Source organism: Podarcis bocagei, assembly GCF_964188305.1.
Source record: "Podarcis bocagei genome assembly, chromosome: 7".
NCBI classification, from domain to species: domain Eukaryota; kingdom Metazoa; phylum Chordata; class Lepidosauria; order Squamata; family Lacertidae; genus Podarcis; species Podarcis bocagei.
Window position 1 is genome coordinate 79974431 of NC_138132.1, and position 22931 is coordinate 79997361.

General features: G+C 46.8%; 1 protein-coding gene across 5 annotated transcripts in view; it reads right to left on the minus strand.

Annotated features, from left to right (window-relative positions):
- RCC2 (regulator of chromosome condensation 2) overlaps nucleotides 1-22569 on the minus strand; it is a 32176-nt gene extending 9607 nt beyond the window's left edge. The window contains exons 1-6 of one of the 5 annotated variants that reach the window (XM_081203087.1): nucleotides 22361-22569; nucleotides 17109-17494; nucleotides 10689-10782; nucleotides 3328-3471; nucleotides 1434-1565; nucleotides 117-205 (exon numbers count right to left, since the gene is read on the minus strand). In XM_081203087.1, coding sequence (XP_081059213.1) covers nucleotides 117-205; nucleotides 1434-1565; nucleotides 3328-3471; nucleotides 10689-10782; nucleotides 17109-17456 — 807 coding nt within the window. In that variant the 5' untranslated portion in view covers nucleotides 17457-17494; nucleotides 22361-22569. Of the gene's footprint in view, nucleotides 1-116; nucleotides 206-1433; nucleotides 1566-3327; nucleotides 3472-10688; nucleotides 10783-17108; nucleotides 17495-22001; nucleotides 22240-22360 lie in introns of those variants that run through there. The other 4 variants (XM_081203088.1, XM_081203084.1, XM_081203085.1 and 1 more) reach the window with 4 other exon arrangements.
- Between the last annotated feature and the right edge of the window lie 362 nt (nucleotides 22570-22931).

Consider the following 22931-nt stretch of genomic DNA (forward strand, 5'->3'; position numbering starts at 1 on the left):
TAAAGGTGCCACAGCAACAATTCCACATTTGTAAGAAATCCACCTGGGTATAGGGTGGTATATAAATTCCATAAATAATAATAAATAAACAATAAGGATGCAGTCCCTCTGCCTACCTGTGTGGGGCTGGGAACGGCGTCAGTCTGATTCCCCAGGCCCAACTGACCCATCTTGTTCTCTCCAAAGGCAAATACAGAACCGCTCTCTGAAACAGAAAGGTTGGACAAACAACTTTCCGCTTTCACACCATGCTACAGAAACCCACAGCCAAAGCCCTCCCTCGCCCCACTGCTTGCTTTATTTTGACAAAGTAAAAATCATAAATAAGAATAAAAATGTGCAACTCACCCCCGAGACCATTCCACTTTAACTATCCAACCTCCCGAAATCTCAACACCTCTTGCGATGGTTTGACCCCTTTCCGTTTTAACAATACAAATTCTACAAACACCTTCCATATCTCCTCGAAATCATTTCTCCTGCGGATTCGCCGTCTTGCCTTAATAGCACATGTTAATTCATCCTTAATCGCTATATCCCACACCTCTTTATACCATTCTTCCATTCTGCTTGCCCCTTCCATTTCCTAGCTATCATAATTCGTGCAGCTGTCAATAAATTTGTGAGCAAGTCCTTCACAGCCTGCGAACCTCCCACCCCATCGTAAATTGATAATAATGGACTTTCAGTCAGCTTTAATCCAGTGATTTCTGTTATCTCCTTAAACACCCACTGCTTTTGACTCTGTGGCCCTTTCAAAACAGCAGCAAAGGAAAACTGCCTATGTCAGAACATGGGTCAGCTGACCTCAGGATTGGCGACTCTGACCGGCAGCTGTGACTCTCCTGGGATCATCAGACAGGTGAGTTTCCCAGCTCTGCTACTTGGATTGAACCTGGAATGTTCTGGATGCAAAGGACATGCTCTCCCCAACACCCCTTGCGAACCATGGTCCTTTCCTTGACAACACAGCAAGTTTCCAGTCCTCATCGTTCTGAACAAAGCAGCACAAGAAGATAGGAAACTGCCTTATACCAATTCAGAACATTGGGTGCACTGCGCTCAGCGCCTCCTACACTGACTGGCAGCAGCTCCCCAGGGATTCGGGCGAGAGCCCTACCAGGAGACACCCCTGGGGATTGAACCAAAGACCTGCATGCCAAGCAGGTGTTCTGCCACTGAGCTATAGATTCCACACCTGCTGACGGCACCTCTGATTCCTAGGCCTCGTCCAAGACTTCCCTCTCCAGAAACCAACTCTGTGCCTCTCGTCGGAACAGCTGTTTCCCCACCGTAACGTTCTCCTCCTGGCTGCTTTCCCTCTGAGCCGCCTGGTGAGCATTCCGTGACATCAGAGCAGCTCAGCCAATAGCAGGGCATGGTGGAAGGCAAAAGCACGCACAGACACACAGATTGGACAGAGCCTCTCCTACCTGTCAGGGCTAGCGTGTGGTTGCGGCCGCAGGCTGCCGAGACGACGGTTTCGCTGCAGAGCACTTCGATGGCCTTTGGGGCATCCACGCGCTTGGTGTCTCCGTGGCCCAGCTGCCCTTTGTCATTACGTCCTAGAGAGTTAGGCACACACACATACACAGTGACTGCGAAGCCCAGATTACAGGTGTGCAACTTGCTTTCAAAAAGCAGCAGCAGCCGAATCGGGAGCCCAGCAAGCGGTGAATTTTGCGTTCTCTCAAAATCAGAACTTGGGGGTCCATCTAGCTCAGCGCTGCCCACACGGACTGGCAGCAGCTCTCCAGGATTTCGGACGGGGCTCTTTCCCACTTTTCCCTGGAGATGCTGGGATTTGTACCTTGAACTCTCAGCTCGCAAAGCAGACGCTGTGTTGCAGATCTGCTGGATCTCACGAAAAATAAAGGAAGATTCCAGCCCTGGAGATGCCACTGGGTTCTTGGGGGGGGGGGGTGTTTCCCAAAACATTTTTATTGATTTCACAAAAATATGCAATAAATGAACATAATAACATCCGTACAAAAATGTATTACTTTTAATTTTATTTATGTATACATCCCTTCCCTTTCCAGAAGTCAGGGAGGTATTATTATTTATAATCTATTGTATGGTGTTTACTTATTTTGTTTACTATCTGTTTTTGTCATTCCTTCCCCAGAAGGTGCAATCACATGGCACCTTCTGCATGCAAAGAATAAAGCCTCATCTAGGGTTAGTATTGTCTACACTGACCGGCAGCAGCATCCCTCCAGGAGTTCAGATGGGGGTGGGGAGGTCTTTTGTTTTATTATCTATTTTTGTCATTCCTTTCCCAGAAGGTGCAATCACATGGCACTTTCTGCCTGCAAAGAATAAAGCCTCATCTAGGGTTAGTGTTGTCTACACTGACCGGCAGCAGTATCCCTCCAGGAGTTCAGATTGGGCGGATGATGCTACCTGGTGATGCTTCTGGGGTCTGCACCTGAGTCCTTCAGCATGCCAAGCAGCCACTCTAACCACTGAGCAACCTTCCCTTGCAACAAGCAGGGTTTTCTCCAACCAGTTTTAGCTCCAAAGGACATATATGAATGCAGAAGGCTCGGGAGACTTACGAATGTGCATTTTTCAAACCACTGCAGCACTGAGCCTAGTGCAAACCAGGGTGGACAAAAATAAGTGATTTTTTAAAAAATGATAATCAAAAAAACTGGATTTTTAAAATTTAAATTGGATTTTTAAAAATTTAAATTGGATTTTTAAAATAAAATGCTTTTGGAGGAAAAATCTTTCTAAAGATAGTTTTCTATTAGAGTTACATTATAGTCCAAAGGCTATTCATCAGGAAATAAGAATTTGTTGTAAGTTTTTCATTTGTGCTAAAACTCAGTCTAAGTTTTTGTTTTAAAAAAATAATCATTTAACCACATCAGTTAACAAACATGGATATATATGCTATAACGTTATTGTTTTAGTTAAATAAATTGTTTAAACTGTTATTAAGGAAATGATTATTTTTCTCCTTCCAATGAAGTACAGCAGAAAAGTTGTCCAAACATAAACAGTTAACTTATTAAACCTCACAATCATTTCATAAATATCGGTCTATGTTATTTCTAATAGTATAACCAAATCAGTAATTCTTGATATAACTGTAAAAACTATTCTGACAATTTATTATTCCAAAAATGAAACCTTTATCTGGTTGTAAATATGAAGATGATACCAGCAAGAATCAGTCTTTCTGTAAAAAAATATGATTTAAATCAAGCCTTACTGACCAGTGATTTAAATCATGATTTCAGCCGATTTGATTTAAATCAAAACCACCCTGGTGCAAACTAGCAACTGCAAACCCTGCTGGAGATTCAAGACACTCACCCCAGCTCCAAAGTTTTCCCTCGGTGGTGATGAGCAGGCTGTGAGCGGCGCATGGCCCAGAGACCACCGTCCGGACTTGGACCCCCGAGAGGGAGCCGTACCTGTGGGGGCCCCACAAATTCTGGCCCAGGTTCCTGTAGGCGGCTGCAAGGGAAGGTGGCAATGGCATAATAATAATAATAATAATAATAATAATAATAAACACATGTGGTGGGTCGAGGCAGTCCTGTCGAGAGCAGGCGCCCCTGACGTTCCCCCTCCTTTCAGTGCAAAAAGCAGATTTCCAATGGCACAAATTTTCCTCAAGGCAACCCACAATAATGACTAATAATAATAACAACAAACAGTTCTTATCTGCTATTATGATGCTGTCACCTTAATCGGAAAAATGACACAAAGCTAAAAACGAAGGCAGCAAAACCGACCAAATCAATTACGAAAAACGCAAGGGATTTTGCAGGGATAGGCCACTTCTGGCTCAGAGACCTGCACAAGTCTTGGGATATAAAAACCTTAATTACTGTACTTGGAGACCAGTTAAGCTATGAAATCGCCTTGCCCCATAAATGCCCACTTGACCTCTTTGATCTGTGGAAATGGAACTGGCTATAAATGTCACCTAACACCCATTGCACATTTGTCTTTTGAAATTTTATTTATGCTTTTCAAGTTTATACATTTCACTAATTTTACAATCATTTTAACATTTCAAAACTTGACTTCCTTCCCCCTCTTTCTGCAGTTCCTTAAATTTATTTTTAGTATCATCTGCATATCCAAATCAACTTACTTAGCTCATTTATTCATCTACTGTAAATATATACTCTTATAAAACTGCAGGTTATTGCAATAATCCTACCAATGTTCTTAAGTAAAGGTAAAGGGACTCCTGACCATTAGGTCCAGTTGTGACTGACTCTGGGGTTTTGGCGCTCATCTCGCGGGATTCGAACCGCCAACCTTCTGATTGGCAAGTCCTAGGCTCTGTGGTTTAACCCACAGCGCCACCCGTGTCCCTACCAATGTTCTTATCTATTTACAATTTACCTGTGAGTATTCAATAAACCGTTTCCATTCTTTTATAAACAGTTTGTTATCTTGATTTCTTATTCTTCTGGTAAGTTTTGCCATTTCTGCATATTCCATGGGTAGGCAAAGTAAAACCCGGAATCCAGCCCGTGGACGGTCTGGGAATCAGCGTGTTTTTACATGAGCAGAATCTGTCCTTTTATTTTAAATTGTTGTTAGCCGCCCTGAGCCCGGCTTCGGCTGGGGAGGACGGGGTATAAATAAAATTTATTATTATTATTATTAAAATGCATCTCTTGGTTATTTGTGGGGCCTGCCCGGTGTTTTTACATGAGTAGAATTTGTGCTTTTATTTAAAATGCATCTCTGGGTTATTTGTGGGGCATAGGAATTCGTTCATTCCCCCCCCCCAAAAACATAGTCCGGCCCCCCACTGAAAAAGTTTGCTGACCCCTGGCCATATTTCATAAATTTTTGTATCCATTCTTCCTTTGTTGGGACTTCTGTTTTGTTCCATTTTGGGGCAAGAAGCATTCTTGCCGCTGTAGTCGCATACATGAATAAGTTTCTATACAGTTTAGGTAGTTCTGTCCCTATAATTCCCAAAAGAAAAGCTTCTGGGGTTTTTTAAACAAAGGTTATTTTAAACACCCTTTTCATTTCATTATATATCATTTCTCAGTAAGCTTGAACCTTACTACAAGACACTCATTCCACATTTGGAAGGAATCCATCTTGGCACTTTGGAACTCCCTGCCTATTGACATCAGAAGAGCACCTTCGATGTTGTTTCCGGCACGCAATAAAGAACATTTTTGTTTTGAGTATGCCTGGATGCAAACATGTAGAATGCTGACATGCGTTTTAATCTGAATTTCTAGCTGATTGCTGATTTTAGCTATTTCCCCTGAATGTTTTAAACCATGGGTCGTGGGTGGCGCTGTGGGCTAAATCACAGAGCCTAGGACTTGCTGATCAGAAGGTCGGCGGTTTGAATCCCCGCGACGGTGTGAGCTCCCGTTGCTCAGTCCCTGCTCCTGCCAACCTAGCAGTTCGAAAGAATGTCAAAAGTGCAGGTAGATAAATAGGTACCTCTCTGGCGGGAAGGTAAACGGCGTTTCCGTGCGCTGCTCTCGTTCGCCAGAAGTGGCTTTGTCATGCTGGCCACATGACCCGGAAGCTGTCTGCGGACAAATGCTGGCTCCCTTGGCCTATAGAGCGAGATGAGCGCCGCAACCCCAGAGTCGGTCACGACTGGACCTAATGGTCAGGGGTCCCTTTTCCTTTACCTTAGGCAAACTAAGGCCTTCTAAATCCAGCCCACGGACGGTCCGGGAATCAGCGTGTTTTTGCACGAGTAGAATGTGTGCTTTATTTAAAATGCATCTCTGGGTTATTTGTGGGCCATAGGAATTCGTTCATTTTTTTCTTCAAAATATAGTCTGGCCTCCCCACAAGGTCTGAGGGAAAATGGACCAGCCCCCTGCGAAAAAAAGTTTGCTAACCCGTTTTAAACAGTTCTTTTTAACTGGGCTTTTTTTCTCCCCCAATCATCTCATCATTTTGTTCATTTTGCAAACTTTAATTATTATTTTTTGTTATTCACAACCAGGCAGCATGTACATTTTGTGAAATAAATAATACAAATTTAAACCCTTCGTATTAATATCCTTCATTTTTCTTCTCCAAGGGGAACTCAAGGTTCTCCACCTCCTCACTGAATCCACACAACAACCCCGTGAAGTAGGTTAGGCTGAGAGGCAGTGACCGGCCCCAAATTTCACCCAGTTTACTTTTTAGCAGGGTAAGGGGATTTTAACCCTGGCCTTTCCCAATATAGTGGTACCTCTGGTTACATACTTAATTCGTTCCAGAGGTCCGTTCTTAACCAGAAACTGTTCTTAACCTGAAGCACCACTTTAGCTACTGGGGCCTCTCGTTGTTGCCACACCGCCGGAGCACGATTTCTGTTCTCATCCTGAAGCAAAGTTCTTAACCCGAGGTACTATTTCTGGGTTAGCGGAGTCTGTAACCTGAAGCTTATGTAACCTGAAGTGTATGTAACCCGAGGTACCACTGTATTGGTCCTAGTATTGACACTCCAACCACTGCATCACACTGACTCTCTAGATTAACTGAAAAACTTTTTTTAAAAAAGAAACTCAATAAATCTAGGTAAAGGTAAAGGGACCCCTGACCATTAGATCCAGTCGTGACCGACTCTGGGGTTGCAGCGCTCATCTCGCTTTAATGGCCGAGGGAGCCGGCGTTTGTCCGCAGACAGCTTCCGGGTCATGTGGCCAGCATGACAAAGCCACTTCTGGCGAACGAGAGCAGCGCACGGAAACGCCGTTTACCTTCCCGCCAGAGAGGTACCTATTTATCTACTTGCACTTTTGACATTATTTCGAACTGCTAGGTTGGCAGGAGCAGGGACCGAGCAACAGGAGCTCACACCGTCACGGGGATTTGAACCGCTGACCTTCTGATCGACAAATCCTAGGCTCTGTGGTTTAACCCACAGCGCCACCCGCAATAAATCTACACACAGACAAAAAATAAAAGACAGGTCTAGCTGATCCTGCCCCCCTTTTGCACTAAACTAAAAAGTCCCAAATGTTGCAACCATTCCTTACAGGTCTGGCTGCTCCATTTCTACCATGGCTAAAAACACCCTTGAGATGCAAATCCATAATTTTCTCCGCTGAGACCCAAATGCCACACATTTACCCGTGCCCTCCAAGTCAGAAGGAAAGCACTTCCTCCCACTAGACCGGGCCAAATGATTCATAGGTCCAGCATCATTTGCTGCAGCTGGTAGCATCCTTCCCAGGTCTGTCTGTCTGTCTGTCTGACCTCTGTTTCCCACACTTCTTTCTCTAACAGGAAATTGCCAGGGGTAGACTCTCGGGCCCTTCTGCAATCGCAACGTGCGCTCCGTTGCCCTGTCTACATTTTGCAACCCCTCTCCCTTCTGCCTGCCTTTTTCTTTCTTTCTCTTTCTCTCTCTCTCCCCCCTGCCCCCAACCTTTTGTCTTCCTGGAGATCACAGCCTGAGCTCAGATGTCTTTTAAGCCAGATGCCAAACAAAGAGACCACAGTCTGAGCTGGGAGGCAGATGTCAGCTCCAGAGATAAGGAAAATCTGCAGGGTGGCAACGCTATCCACCCCCCCTCCCGCCACTCAATCTGCATTTTGATACATACCAGCAGCTTAAAATGCGTGCCTTAATGAGCCAGTGAGCAGATCCCCCATCGGACAGAATCCTGTTCTAACAGTTGCAAATCTAGCTTATTATGGGAAGCTTGCAAGTGGGACCTGAGAGCAACAGCAATGATCTCCCCGCTTCAGAATCCCAGGGACCAGAATTTGCAGGTAGATTACCCCTGGATATGAGAGAGTTCCATCTATTTAGCATGGCTTCGTGCGCTGCTCTGGTTCGCCAGAAGTGGCTTAGTCATGCTGGCCACATGACCCGGAAGCTGTATGTCAGCTCCCTCGGCCAATAAAGCAAAATGAGCGCCGCAACCCCAGAGTCATCCGTGACTGGACCTAATGGTCAGGGGTCCCTTTACCTTTAAACCTAGCAACATCAGTAGAGGCCTTCAGCTGGAACAGACCTATAGTAAAAAGGTAAAAGTTAAAGGACCCCTGGATGGTTAAGTCCAGTCTAAGGCAACTATGGGGTGCGGCACTCATCTCGCTTTCAGGCTGAGGGAGCCGGTGTATGTCCACAGACAGCTTTCCGGGTCATGTGGCCAGCAGGACTAAACTGCTTCTGGCACAATGGCACACCGTGACGAATGCCAGAGCACACAGAAACACCGTTTACCTTCCTGCAGCAGTGGTACCTATTTATCTACTTGCACTGCCGTGCTTTCAAACTGCTAGGTTGGCAGAAGCAGGGACAGAGCAACGGGAGCTCACCCCATCACAGGGATTTGAACCGCCAACCTTGCGATTGGCAAACCCAAAAGGCTCAGCGGTTTAGACATCAGTAGAGGCCTTCAGTGCAGGTCTCTGAGTACAGGAGTTACAGATTTTATATATAAATATATTTGGTACCCTTTTTTCACATTCTTTATCTTTCTGGTGCTCACACAACTCCCCTTAGCCAAGAAGGACCGAGCAATAGTCAAGTTATGAACGTGCCGGATGATTAAATATTTTTCATCTCAAAAGAAGAAAACCCAACCCAAATCAAAAACCAGTTTTTCGTATTGTCATGAGGCCTAAGAGCCTTGATGGAAGAGCAGCTGATGGTAACAGAAATGGAAAGAAATACAGCACCATAAAAAAGAGATAAATAATAGGGAAGAAACCCCACCCGCTAAAACACAACCATTCAGCAACAGAGGCTCCACGAGAAAATAATTTCAGGAGCAGCCTAGCCCTGAAAATATATGTTGCGACAACAATGCTTATAAAACGTGTTTAGATCAGCCTTGTCCAGTCTGGGGCTCTGCAGACAAAACTACAATTCCTACCAGCCCCGGGGGGCAACAACAACAACAACAACAACAACAACAACAACAACAATAATTTATTATTTATACCCCGCCCATCTGGCTGGGTTTCCCCAGCCACTCTGGGCGGCTTCCAACTGAATATTAAAAACAGTACAGCTTCAAACATTAAAAACTTCCCTAAAGAGGGCTGCCTTCAGATGACTTTTAAAAGTAAAATAGTTGTTTATTGCTTTGACATCTGCTGGGAGGGCGTTCCACAGGGCAGGCGCCACTACCGAGAAGGCCCTCTGCCTGGTTTCCTGTAACCTTACTTCTCGCAATGAGGGAACCGCCAGAAGGCCCTCGGTGCTGGATCTCAGTGTCTGGGCTGAACGATGGGGATGGAGACGCTCCTTCAGGTATACTGGACCGAGGCCATTTAGGGCTTTAAAGGTCAGCACCAACACTTTGAATTGTGCTCGGAAACGTACTGGGAGCCAATGCAGATCTCTCAGAACCGGTGTTATGTGGTCCCGGCGGCCGCTCCCAGTCACCAGTGTAGCTGCCGCATTCTGGATTAATTGCAGTTTCCGGGTCACCTTCAAAGGTAGCCCCACGTAGAGCGCGTTGCAAGAGTCCAAGCGGGAGATAACTAGAGCATGCACAATAGCCAGTAGTCAAGAATAAAATCGCAGCTTTGGAAGAGATCCTAAGGGTCATGTGGTCCAACCCCTTGCAGGGATCTCAGCTAATGCTGGGAGTTGTAGGGCAGACCCACACTCCATATTTAAAGCCTATCCGATGCACATGCAACTTCCTGGGAACTGCAGCGTGTTGAAGGTGCTGGGACTGACAGCTCTGTGAAGAGGAAACTACAGTTCCCAAATCACCTGGAGGGTGCCAGTTTTCAGAAGGCTGCCCTAGATTGTGCGGAGCGGGTCGTGGTTAATGGGCAGTGTGACAAGCTGAGATCTGCACACGCTCAGGGGCACCCTTGGCCTTCTGAAGTGTGCGCTTGAACAGCCTTAGGCCCACGACGATGCTGAATGCAGGCCTAAGGGGCTGGTGTGAATTGTACCCCAATTCCGTGGAATGGAGAAGGCATGCTTAAAACAAACTTGTTTATTTAGGAGACCACAGAAAGCAGATGAAAACATCAGCAGAATTCTAATAACACTTGAAATGTAGTAAGTATTATGGACAGTATGGACAGATTTAAAATACAGTGGAACCTCGTGTTACGTACTGCCCTCCTTACGAACGCTTTGGGTTATGAGCCCCGCTAACCCGGAAGTAGATGCTCCTGGTTGCAAACTTTGCCCCTGGATGCTAGCGGCAGCAGCCATTAGCAAAAGCGCGCCTCATGTTAAGAATGGTTTCGGCTTAAGAACGGACCTCTGGAACGAATTAAGTTAATAACCGGAGGTACCACAGTATTGACTATGAAATAATATGCAGGTGAAAACGTTGACAATAGGAGGGGATAGAGGGAAGTCTAGAGATTCAGAGAAAGCTCTAAATGTTGGTATTTATTGGTACTGTCATAACGCTACACTTGTAAAACCAAATAAAAATTATTTTCAAAAACAAAACAAACTTGAGCAACATTGCACAGGCCCAACTTTCCACCTTAAAAATACAGTAGAACCTCGACTCACCACCACCCCTACTTGCAAACAATCCAACTCGTGACTGCGGCAAATCCGGAAGTAAATACCAGGTTTGCCGTGATTGCGCATGCGCAGAAGTGGCTTCTGCCGCTGCACATGCACAGAACAGCGCTTATCCCAGCGACCCAGATCGACTCACAAACGGACCCCCGGAACGGATTCTGTATGTGAGTAGAGGTTCCACTGTAATCTGGAAAAGTAGCATTCTACCTACCTTGCTGCTTAGGCACTTCCTTACGGCCAATCAAGTCCCAGTTGGTGGCTCCAAATATCAGAAGCTGCCCTTTGAACTTGGATCCTTCAAGCTTCTATGAGGGGTAGAGAAGGTGAGAGAGAAAAAGAGAAAGTATCAGATGCAGCATTTGAAATCCACCAGGACAAATTAAGTTCATATCCGGAGGGTCCACTGTATAAGCTAAAACTTAGGGCCCCTATCTCTTGGGGGCCCCCAAAAAATTTAAAGGGAAAAAAAAACCACTGGATGTACATTTCCAAAATATAAGATAAAAAACAAATAAAATAAAACCTACATACAGCAAGTGTTTGTTTTGTGTAGGCCCCTATGATGTAATGGGCCCCGCCTGCTAGCCTGCTCCCTAAAATATCACTGGTTTGCTCATTTCTATATACAGTGGTACCTCAGGTTAAGTACTTAATTTGTTCCCGAGGTCCGTACTTAACCTGAAACTGTTCTTAACCTGAAGCACCACTTTAGCTAATGGGGCCTCCTGCTGCGACCGCGCCGCTGGAGCCCGATTTTTGTTCTTATCCTGAAGCAAAGTTCTTAACCTGAAGCACTATTTCTAGGTTAGCAGAGTGTGTAACTTGAAGCGTATGTACCCCGAAGCGTACAGGTACCACTGTATAGGGTGCCTACATTCTGCATTGACTGGTTGCATGGCTACATATGCAAATGCCTTGAGATACCTATTAGGTCCCATCAATTACCATATAGCACAGGGGTCAGCAAGCTTTTCTCGCCTTGGACCAGTGTCTCCAGTGACGACCGCGCAGAGGGCGAGGAAGCGTGCACCCGTACGCATGCGCACACGCTATTTCCAGAACACTTCTGGGTCGGAGGTGCACTGGAAATAGCACCTGCACACGCGTAGGAGGCCCCTGCACATGTGCACAAGCTATTTCCGGTGCTCCTCCGACCCCCGCGTGGCACCGGTGAGAGCGGGCGGCGGCAACAGGGGTTGCCGTGGGCCAGATAAACGAGGGTCTCAGGCCTTATCCAGCCCCTGGGCCGGACGTTGGTGACCGCTGACATAGCATATATTCAACACAAAAAAGAGCAACAATTTGTTGTTGACACAGGACAGCTGCACATATAAAAGGGCCCCATGACCTTCAGTAGCTTAGGGCCTCGTCAAACCCAAATCCAGCCCTGTTCCAATCCCACCAGCCCACCTGATCCCCTCTGCCCCAGACTTAATTTTGCAACAACAAACGGCATTATGACCAGTGTGTGTGCCTGGGATGGAAGCAATTCAGATCACGGCAAAGAGAGAGAGAGAAAAAGAAAGCACTACAAAGAGAAACAGGAAAGAGTGACAGGAAACGATGCTGACTTCAGGTGCTGTGTCTGGGTTGCGAGGGCAGGGTGTGGGTGCCATTCTGTCAGCATAATAATAATAATTTTATTATTTATACCCTGCCCACCTGGCTGGGTTTCCCCAGTGATGCTCTGCTCTCCCCTCCAAAGTTAGATGCAAAAGTCCCAGACTGAAGTCAACAGGACTTCCTTTTGAGCAGACACACCGCAAAACGCCCTAGGTTCAGGACGGATAACAGAAAGTACTTCTTCATGCAGCACAACTATGGAACTCACTGCTGCAGGAGGCAGCAACGGCCACCAAACCAGATGTCTTTAAAAGAAGACCGGGCAAGTTCCCCGAGAAAGGGGCTATTGATGGCTATTAGCCAACCATGGTTATGCTCTGCCTCACAGTTGCAGGCAGCAACGCTTCTGAATTAGAGTTTCTGGAGACCACAAAGGGGGTGGGGGTGGAGAGAGGGTCCTTGTACTCATCTTTTGCTTGTAGGTTTCCCACAGACATCTGGTTGGCCACGGTGAGAGGCTGGCCTAGATGCAACACCAACATAAAACGCTCTCTCTCTCTCTCAACCAAGTCAGGACCCAAACCTTGACTATGGAAACACAGACTGGGTGTGAACAATTTCGTATGCTCTTCCTGCAAACCTGGGATTTACTTAAAAAAAAAAAGTTTTAAGAATGTAAGAAAGGCCCAATGGATCTGGCCAATGGCCAATCTTGGTGTATAGGTAAAGGACCCCTGGACGGTTAAGTCCAGTCAAAGGCGACTATGGGGTGCAGCACCCATCTCGCTTTCAGGCCTGGTGTTTGTCCACAGGCAGCTTTCCGGGTCATGTGGTCAGCATGACCAATCCGCTCCTGGTGCAACGGGACACCGTGACGGAAACCAGAACGCACGGAAAGGCCATTTACCTCCCCGCCAGAGCAGTACCTATTTATCTACTTGCGCTGGTGTGCTTTTGAACCACAAGGTTGGCAGGAGCTGGGACAGAGCAACGGGAGCTCACCCCGTTGTGGGGATTCGAACCGCTGACCTTCTGGTCGGCAAGCCCAAGAGGCTCAGTGGTTTAGACCAGGGGTCAGCGAACGTTTTCGGCAGGGGGCCAGTCCACTGTCCCTCAGACCTTGTGGGGGGCCAGACTATATTGGGGGAGGGAAATGAACAAATTCCTATGCCCTACAAATAACCCAGAGATGCATTTTACACTACACTTGATCTTATCCAAAAGGCCGAGAAGCGATGCAGAGATGCATTTTAAATAAAAGCACACATTCTACTCATGTAAAAGCACACCAATTCCTGGACCATCCGCGGGCCAGATTTAGAAGGCAATTGGGCTGGATCCGGCCCCCGGGCCTTAGTTTGTCTACCCATGGTTTAGATCACAGCGCCACCGCTTGACCTTTAATCTCGGTGTAGCGTCCTGTACTCCCAGTCGGATGCCCTGATGCCCGTTATGAGATGCTCTCAAGCAGGATCTGAGCATAAGAGCAACCCTACTTGCGATTCAGAAGCCTAACTGACAGCGGAAGAATGGAAGAGCTGCCAGCTGGATCAGGCCAATGGCTCCTGTAGTCTGGCATCCTCAGGTGCCCCTTGGGAACCCGCTACTGGGACCCAAGCACAACAGCCCTCCCTGTCCTGTGGTTTTCAGCAACTATTATTCAGAAACATTGCTGCCTTTGACTGCAGAGGGCAGAGCATAGCCATTGTAGTTAGAATAATAATAATAATAATAATAATAATAATAATAATAATAATAATAATAATTTATTATTTGTACCCCGCCCATCTGGCTGGATTTCTCCAGCCACTCTGGGCATCATCCAACAAAGATTAAAAATACATTAAAATGTCACACATTAAAAACTTCCCTAAACAGGGCTGCCTTCAGATGTCTTCTAAATGTCAGGTAGTTGTTCTTCTCTTTGACATCTGATGGGAGGGCCTTCCACAGGGCGGGTGCCACTACCGAGAAGGCCCTCTGCCTGGTTCCCTGTAGCTTTGCTTCTCGCAGGGAGGGAACCACCAGAAGGCCCTCAATGCTGGACCTCAGTGTCCGGGCTGGACGATGGGGGTGGAGACGCTCCTTCAGGTATACTGGGCCAAGGCCATTTAGGGCTTTAAAGGTCAACACCAACACTTTGGATTGTCTCATTGCCCTTTGCGAATTTGCCCAATCCGCTTGCAAAGCCATCAGTTGGTGGTCATCGCTACCTTCAACAATCGAGCTGTGTGTAAACACCGAGGGGGTGTCCACACTAAACAGAAGCAACAAGGTTCCTATGACTGGATCAGGCCAGAGGGGCCCCCTCTTAGTCTAGCATCCTGTCCTTTGGGGCCACTCAAAAGGAAACCCTCAAGGAAGACCCCAAACTCTGCCCATTGGCAGTTGCCTGCAATTGGCAATCAGAGGCATCCTGCGTCACACTGCGGAAGAACATCGTAAGAGTCCTGCAGGAGATGGATCAGGCTGGTCAACCACCTTAGTCCTCATAGGTGCCCATAATGGGAAATCTGCAAACAAGCTCCAACCCCAAGAGCAACGCTCTGCCCTTCCTGGGGCTTCCAGCAGCTGGCAATGAGGAAGCAAGTTTGGTGCTCCTGCAGCCAAAAAGCAGCAACTTTAAAAAGAAGAAGAAGAAGAAGAAGAAGAAGAGTTTGGATTTGATATCCCGCCTTTCACTCCCCTTCAGGAGTCTCAAAGCGGCTAACATTCTCCTTTCCCTTCCTCCCCCACAACAAACACTCTGTGAGGTGAGTGGGGCTGAGAGACTTCACAGAAGTGTGACTGGCCCAAGGTCACCCAGCAGCTGCATGTGGAGGAGCGGAGACACGAACCCGGTTTCCCAGATTACGTGACTACCGCTCTTAACCACTACACCACAAAATTAGCCTGGCCGTTTTAACAAGCAAGAAACAGCCCACTGGTTTTTGTTTCCCCCCCCTCGCAATTCTCCCTCCTCCCTCCACTGCGGTCTTGCCTTGGCAGGCCTGGAGGCAGACAAAAGGCAGAGGAGGAGGGGGTGGGAATGTGGGAGTTTGCAGACAGGCCCTGCTGTCTGTAGGGGCCGGGCTTCTCTGCTCTGCAGGAGGACTTCCCTTACCCAGAGAAAGGGGGTGGGTGGGCCCCCACGCGGTCGGACAGGGAAGCCTCCAGCCCCTCCTAGCGGGCGGAGGGCAAGCATCAGCATCGTGTCCTCACGTGGATTCCCAGAGCCAAGGGAGGGGGAACCTCCCCCCCCAAGTGGCCTTATAACACAGGCATGCCAGTCCTAACATCTTGAATCGCTGCATGCTACGTCTTTGGGGTTTGCAAACAGCAACAGATGCCAACTAGCGCCACAGCCCCCCCAAGTGCATTGTGTTTTGGGGGTGCTTTGGGGCTGGGGGGGCAGGAGGAAGCTTGCTAGTTTGCTGCTCCAATGTGAACAGAGTCTGTATCTGATGGAAACTGCAAGGGGATGAAATTGAAAAACTCGAGATCATTGCCAGAGGAATACAGAAAGGAGGCTTTGAACCATTTGTCCACCAGACCCAATGTTGTCAACACTGGCTGGCAGTGGTTCTCGAGGGTTTTAGGAAAGGGGTGTCTTTTCCTATCTGGAGGTGCTGTTGGGGATTGGACCTGCGTCCTTCTGCATGCAAAGAAGGGGCTCTCACGCTGAGCTATGCCTCTTTCCACAAAGACACAGTAATTTAGGAACCTGCCTTATACTGATTCAGAGGACTGGTCTGCTGCCTAGCTCAGTACTGTCGACACGGACTCGCAGCAGCAGCTCCGCAGCATTTCAGTCAGGGAGCCTTTCCACCCATACCTGGGTGATAGCAGGAACCGTATCTGGGGTTTTCAGCTTGCAACGCACTACACCACAGCCCTTCCCCTAAAAAAATCAAGCAAGATTCTAGTCCTCTTTGTTCTGAATTTAGGGCCAATTTAAATGGAACAGGGCCTTTTCAGACCAAAAGTCTCAGGTAGGGGGGCAGCCCCAGTTGCCTGAACCCAAGTTAGCCACGTCAATTAATTTCAATGGGTCTACTCGGAGTAGGGCTGGCACTGGCTTCCAATCCTCTTATCCCTGAGCTAGCTACAACCTTTGCCTGTCATTTCTGTACAAGTATCTACCAGCACCCCACTTCCCTTGTCTGCAACCCCTGCAAAGGAAGAGGGAGATGGTAACAGGATGGAGGAGGCTCCCATGCTCTCCATCCCCCCATCCCCAAAAGATGGAGGCAGCCCCATATCTGCCTTCAACCTGTTGCCCTCCATACATCTGGGGTACAAGCACCTGACCAATGGCCTTGATGGCTGGGACTAATGGGGTTTGGAATCCAACAACATTCTGTGTTAGGGAACGCTGCCCTATAATTTCCAGCCCCCAAAAGGGGAGTCCCTGTCGTCTTCCCCCCACCCCACCCCAAACAGCTTTCCAAGTAGACTCAGAACCTTCACTCACAATACACTCCTTCCTTCTCAGTGAATGAGACCACCCCTGCCAATATTCCCATCTCTACGTAATCCACCCTTTCCCCTTAAACAGGGGGTTGCCAACTCCTAATCTCTCCTCCCTAAAACAAGGTATAACCCCCCCTTCAAAATATCAATGCTCTTCCTACCTCTAAATACAGTGGTACCTCGGGTTAAGAACTTAATTCGTTCCGGAGGTCCGTTCTTAACCTGAAACTGATCTTAACCTGAAGCACCGCTTCAGCTAATGGGGCCTCCCGTTGCTGCGCGATTTCTGTTCTCATCCTGAAGCAAAGTTCTTAACCAGAGGTATTATTTCTGGGTTAGCGGAGTCTGTAACCTGAAATGTATGTAACCTGAAGCGTATATAGCCCAAGGTACCACTGTATTTTACACCTCACCCTGCAAATCAGAGGGTCCCCAACTCCTAATCCTTCCCCCCCTAACACAAGGAAACCCCCCAAACAGGTAGGTCCCCCATCACGGCACCTCCCCAGATAAGAGACCCTCTTTCCCGAAACAGAGGACCCTCTCCAGCCACTTAGACCCCCAGCGATCAGCATGAACACCCCGCAGAAAAACAGCAATTTTGGGAATATCTTACAATGCGTTCCTTGCTGTGTTCCGGCTCGCTGACCACCACGGCAGGCTGTGGAGACTCCTGGTTCTGGGGGGGCTGCTCCCCGGCGCCCCGTCCTCCTCCTGCCCGGCCTGGCTTCTTGCCCCCTCCTACCGCCACGGGGGGAGGTGGCAGCGCCAGCCCGTCCTGCTCGTCCCCGCTGCTGCCGCCACCCCCGTTGCTGCTGCCGCTGCCCCCTCCGTCCCGGGCCTTCTTCTTCCCCGGAGGGGGCGCCCCACGAGGCAGGGTGGACCGCTTGCGCGTGCCTCCGGTCCCGTTGCCGGCACCGTCCCAGGTGGCCGAAGAAGCCGCCGTCGCTTTCCGCCTGGGCATCCTGGTCGCCCGCCTTCGATCTCCCCGGATCGTCCCTCCTGCAAAAGGGGGGAAAGGGATCAATGGGGGGGGCGTTACTGCAGAATTCATTTCACTTTTTCATCTACGTCCCCCCTTTTCCTCCAATGAGTTCCTGGTTCTCTCCCCCATCCTTTAAACCCAACAACAAGCCTGCGAGGTAGGCTTTGGCCGAGAGGCGGCCCCCAAGGTCGCCCAGTGAGCTTCATGATGGCGGGATTTGAACCCTGGTCTTTTCCAGCTCCTAGTCCTACACTCTAACCACTAGGCCACCACGGCATAACTGACCCTTTTGAGTTAATCACTGATTATTATCTAGATTTTAATACATTTGTTTTCAATTACACCGTTTCGATTCTATTGGCATTTCATTACTTTTTAAAAAATAATAATAAAATTTTCATTAAATTGCCTGTTTTACAATTTAGAATACTCGTTTAAACGTCCTTAAAATATCAGTGACTTTCTTTCTTCTCTTTCCATGGTTCATTTTGCACGTCATATTTTACATAAACCATTCTGTATTCCATTATTACATCCATCAAAACTTATTTAATCACTTAATTACTTATTTCACCATCGACTTTTAAATGTTTCCCAGTTTTCTGTACTTTTATCCACCTTGTTTTCATTTATTGTAAGCTGCCTTGAGTCTTGGAAGAAGTCTCAAAAAAATGTTATAAATAGATGCTTTTTGCCATTTTTACTGAAAATTGCCTTGTTTTATTTTTTTGAGGGTTTTTCCCCATTACCATCACAGGGTTTATAAATTTTGTGAAATTTATAAATGAAAACAGAACAGCAGAGAGAGAGAGAGAGAGGAAACTGAGGCAGGGGCTCCTAGCCCTCTTCCCCTTCTCCAAATACACAATTTTTTGGACGCTATTTATTTATTGCCTTTTTTCCTTTAAGGAACTTAAGAAGGCATGCATAAGTTCTCCTCCCCATTTCATAGAATTGTGAAGTTGGAAGCAAACACAAGATCATCTTTACAACAACCCTGTGAGGTAGGTCAGGCTCGAGATTGAATTTGAAACCCGAGTCCCTCCTAGGGCCTAGACCCAACACTATTTAAGCACTACAAAAGTGAAATTTATTTTATTTCATGGAATTTATATTCCACTTGATGGTTTAAAGGGAGGGGGGAATCCCTCAACGCCTTTTACAAAAACCCTATTACCCTGCCCGTTCCTTTTTCCTGCATATTTTTAAAGAAGGTGGCAGAACTCTCTTAAAATACACAGCAGTGGAAAGTATCATTTGTTATGAAATGGAGGGATGGACGACCCCCCCCCCCATTCAAATGCTTAACCCCCACACCAAAACACACAATGAAGGGTTTTGCGGAGGGGACCAAAAACTGTTCAAATTATTGGGGGGATGGTAGTAAATCACCCTCTAAAATTGGCTTGTTGGTGTTTAAAACAAAAACCAGAACAGTTGATTTTTTATTCCCCCCCTTTCATAAAACACCCCCAACTTTATGGAGAAGGGGCATTTTCTCCCCTCCAAAAGGCTCTCAAATCGTAATTACATGATCTACCTTATCCCAATTCTTCAGGGAAGTGGGGTGAAGCAGAGCGAACCCTCTCCCATGCCAGCCTTGAAAGAGGGGGCATTATTATCTCCCCCCCCCAAAGAAAACCAACATTGAGAGGTACAATTTAAAACTGCAGTTTTCCCAATTTGGAGGAAACCCCTCCATTCAATTATAAGTGGGGTTTATGGGGAGAAATTCCCACCAATTTGGCTCCCCACTAGGAACCCTTGGGGGGGGAACCCCACCCCCAAACCCATTACAAGGTGTACCCCTCAAATTCTCACCCCCACAAAAAACTGGGGGGGGGCAAGGGCAGTAGCCCCACAGCAGCCCCTGGGACCACGAACCAAACTTTTGTGTTTGTGTGGTGGGGAAATATAAACTCCCATATATGAAAGAGGGAGTGATAACCCCACAAAATAAAGACGGGGTTATTTTTTTTTGGGGGGGGGCGGCTGGCTAATAGCTCAACCCATCCCCAAACATTAAACCCCACATAGCCTTTAGAAAATGAAACAAATTTGGCCAGCCAAATAGATGGAGCCCCTCTATAAAATATCTCTACCCCGCAGCGAAAAAGCGAGAACCCCAAAAAGATTTTGGGGTGAGAACCCCCATAAATATTGGGGAGGTGGGAAATAATGTAATGGGCTAACCCAGGGGTCAGCAACCTTTTTCAGCTGTGGGCCGGTCCACCGTCCCTCAGACCATGTGGTGGGCCAGACTATATTTTTTGGGGGGAAATGAACGAATTTCTATGCCCCACAAATAACCCAGAGATGCATTTTAAATAAAAGCACACATTCTACTCATGTAAAAACACCAGGCAGGCCCCACAAATAACCCAGAGATGCATTTTAAATAAAAGCACACATACTACTCATGTGAAAACACTTTACATGTGGGCCGGATTGAGAAGGCGATTGGGCCGTATCCGACCCCCGGGCCTTAGGTTGCCTACCCCTGGGCTAACCCCATCCTAACAGTGGGTCAGGGGGCAAAACCCCCAATAATTTACTTATATGTGTTTTAAGTATGGGGAGGGGGAACCTAGATAGCCTGCTCCCCCCCCAATAATGCAATATGTGGGGCAGGGAATTGATTCTCTTTCACATAAGCACCCTCACAAAACCAGAGTTTGGCGTGTGAATAGGGGAAATTCGTAAACTAGGCCTTAGACACCAACCCCAAATAAAACTTGTCAATTTTGTTGCCATTCAAGAGGCTTGCTCCAAAAGAACCCCACACAAAGTGGGGCAACCCATTCCCACACAACCAGCCCCCTAGCATGAAACCAAATTTTCCCATTTTGGGGGCCCTATAGTTTTAGGGCGGCAAGGGAACATCCTGTGACACCCCCCCCATGTCCACAGTAGTCCTTCCCCTTTCCACCCCACCCAAAAAAGGTTAGGGGATATAGAGCAAGCCATTTTTTTATATAAAAGGGGGTCGGATGCTAACAAACTCACAGTCTATCCCTTACAAACACACACAAAAAATGGCCCATGCTTCTCCAAAATTAAAGAGGGAAAGGGTTGGGGTTTTTTGTTTGGGGGCGGGACACCTCACAGGAAAACACAGCAACTCCCCATTGTAGGTCAAATATAGGGCTAAGAGTCCCCCAAATAACCCGACACCCCATAAAATATGGGGGAAGCCCAAGCTCCTTCCCCAGTTGTCTCAAAAAAAATATCTATTCATTTGTTCCCCAAATTTAGGCATATATATAGATATATATGTGCTCCCTAAGGACCCCCTATAAAATAACAAGAGGGTGAGTCAAGCCCCATACATTAAAACTGAGGGTTTTTTGACCACACAACCCCCATTCAATGGAAAGGAAAAGACCCTAAATATCCCCTCAAAGTTACCCCTTTAAATATATGACTCCCTCCCTCCAATTTAGCCTTTCCCCCCAGTTTTAAACCAGGGAATTCCCCCCCTCCCTCAGCAAAAAAAACACACACACAAGAAAAAAAACAACTTACTTCTCACTGTCTCAGTGTTTGCTACACTTACAAGAGGGGAGAGACTCCCCCAGCAATTTTGGAAATTTAACTATTAAACTGACCTGACCAACACACCAGATTTCATTAAACAGATAATGCAATGAGAAATTGGGAGATAATGCAATGAGAAATTGGAAGGGGTGTCCTCCGAAGCCCGATTGCACCCCAAGAAACAAATATCTGGAATAAATACACAACTTTTCAATTGCTTTTAAAAAAACAAAAAGGACACCCAGCTGTTCGCCCCCCCCCCAAATGTATTGAAAACAGAACAAAGCGCAGTAAGGGGGAAAAAGGAAGCCCCTTCCCCATCAACGCACAGCAGTTTGCAATCTTAAATTTGGAAGGAGGGAGAAAGCCCCCACCTCGTGCAAATGCACAAAAGTGTTTAACGAAAGCATTGCAACACAAAACCGGATGGATTCTTAAAAAGTAAAAGTCTTGGGAGAACTTGTTCCTCTCCCACACTACACTAAGTATTTTAACATTTCAATTTAAAAATAAATAAATTAAAATCAGATTTAAAATGAGAAACTCTTTCAGAAAACTACACACCCATTGTTTTGGGTGGAGGGGGCCAACTCTCTCAAATACAAAAAAGAGAGAAAGACTTTGAATAAATAAGAGAATATCTATAATCCTACCCGATTCTCAACTCCTTCCTGTTAAATTAGTAATAATCTATTATTGCCCCCCCAGGTGCAACTAAATCCGCGTGTCCCCCCCCAAACCCGGTAACAAAACACCCAATTCTCGGTGCAAAAAAATAAATAAATTTCAACCGTCCCGATTTCCAGTCCTTTTTTGTTTTTGTTTGGGCCTTTGTGGGAAAAAGGTAAAAAAGAAGAATAATTCCCCCCATCCCCTCAAAAAAGCACCCCTGCCCCCAAATCTTCAATCACCCCCCACTCCACCTTTTTTTTAAAAAATGAGCAAAATCAGGAGATGGAAAAAGGAAAAAGAAAACACAGAACAAACTTTAGCTTTCTTGGGTCGCAAAGTCGTCGTCTTATTTTCCCCCCTCCCGCTTTCAATCAGAAATACCGACTGGTTGGAATCCTCCTCTTGCAAGATGTACGTCTGAATGCAGCTTCCGAATCTTCCCGCATCTAATTCTCCCCCCCCCCCTTCCAAAAGCCCCGGCTGCCTCTTTTTTTATATATTGATTGCGAACAATGGGATCTCTGTCTGTCTCCGATTAAACCACGTGGATCCGCCTTCCTTCCCCTTTTTTTTTGAAAGAAAAAAAAATCACCCCCCTCCTTACTCCCCCCCCCTCCGCGCATCTTGCAAAAAAAGAAGAGAGAGAAACCCCAAACACATACGCACACACTCACACAACTTTCTTTGCAGTAGCAGTTAGGATCAGATTTCAAGCTGGGAGGAGCAGCCGCCTTGCAAAATGATTGCTTTTAATTATTAGGATGGTTTTGAAAAGAAAGAAGTGAAAAGAGAAAGGGGGGGAATCTCTTTTTTTTAATGTTTTGGACTACTTCCTGTGGAAGGGCGGGGGGAGAGGCTGCTCCTTAGAGCCCACCCACCAGACCCACTTAAAATATAAATATGAGCCGCGCTGCATATGCTACAGTAGAAAACAAGAAACACATGTATTAGCAGGAAAGGAAGAAGACGAGGTGGGGAGAAGAGGGGAGGAGGAAAAAAAGATCAGTCAGAAGAGGCTCGCTTTGTCAGCACAGCACCGCCTTAAGGGCTGGATGACTGCAGAAGAAGGATTTGGGGTTTTGCTTGGTTTTGGAACAAAAGTGCTTTCTGATAATATTGTTTCTTAGTTTCCTTAGTTTCCCATTACAATAGCAACACCCATTACAATAGCAACACCCATCTATAATACAATCATTAATACAGTGGTACCTTGGGTTAAGAACTTAATTCGTTCTTAACCTGAAA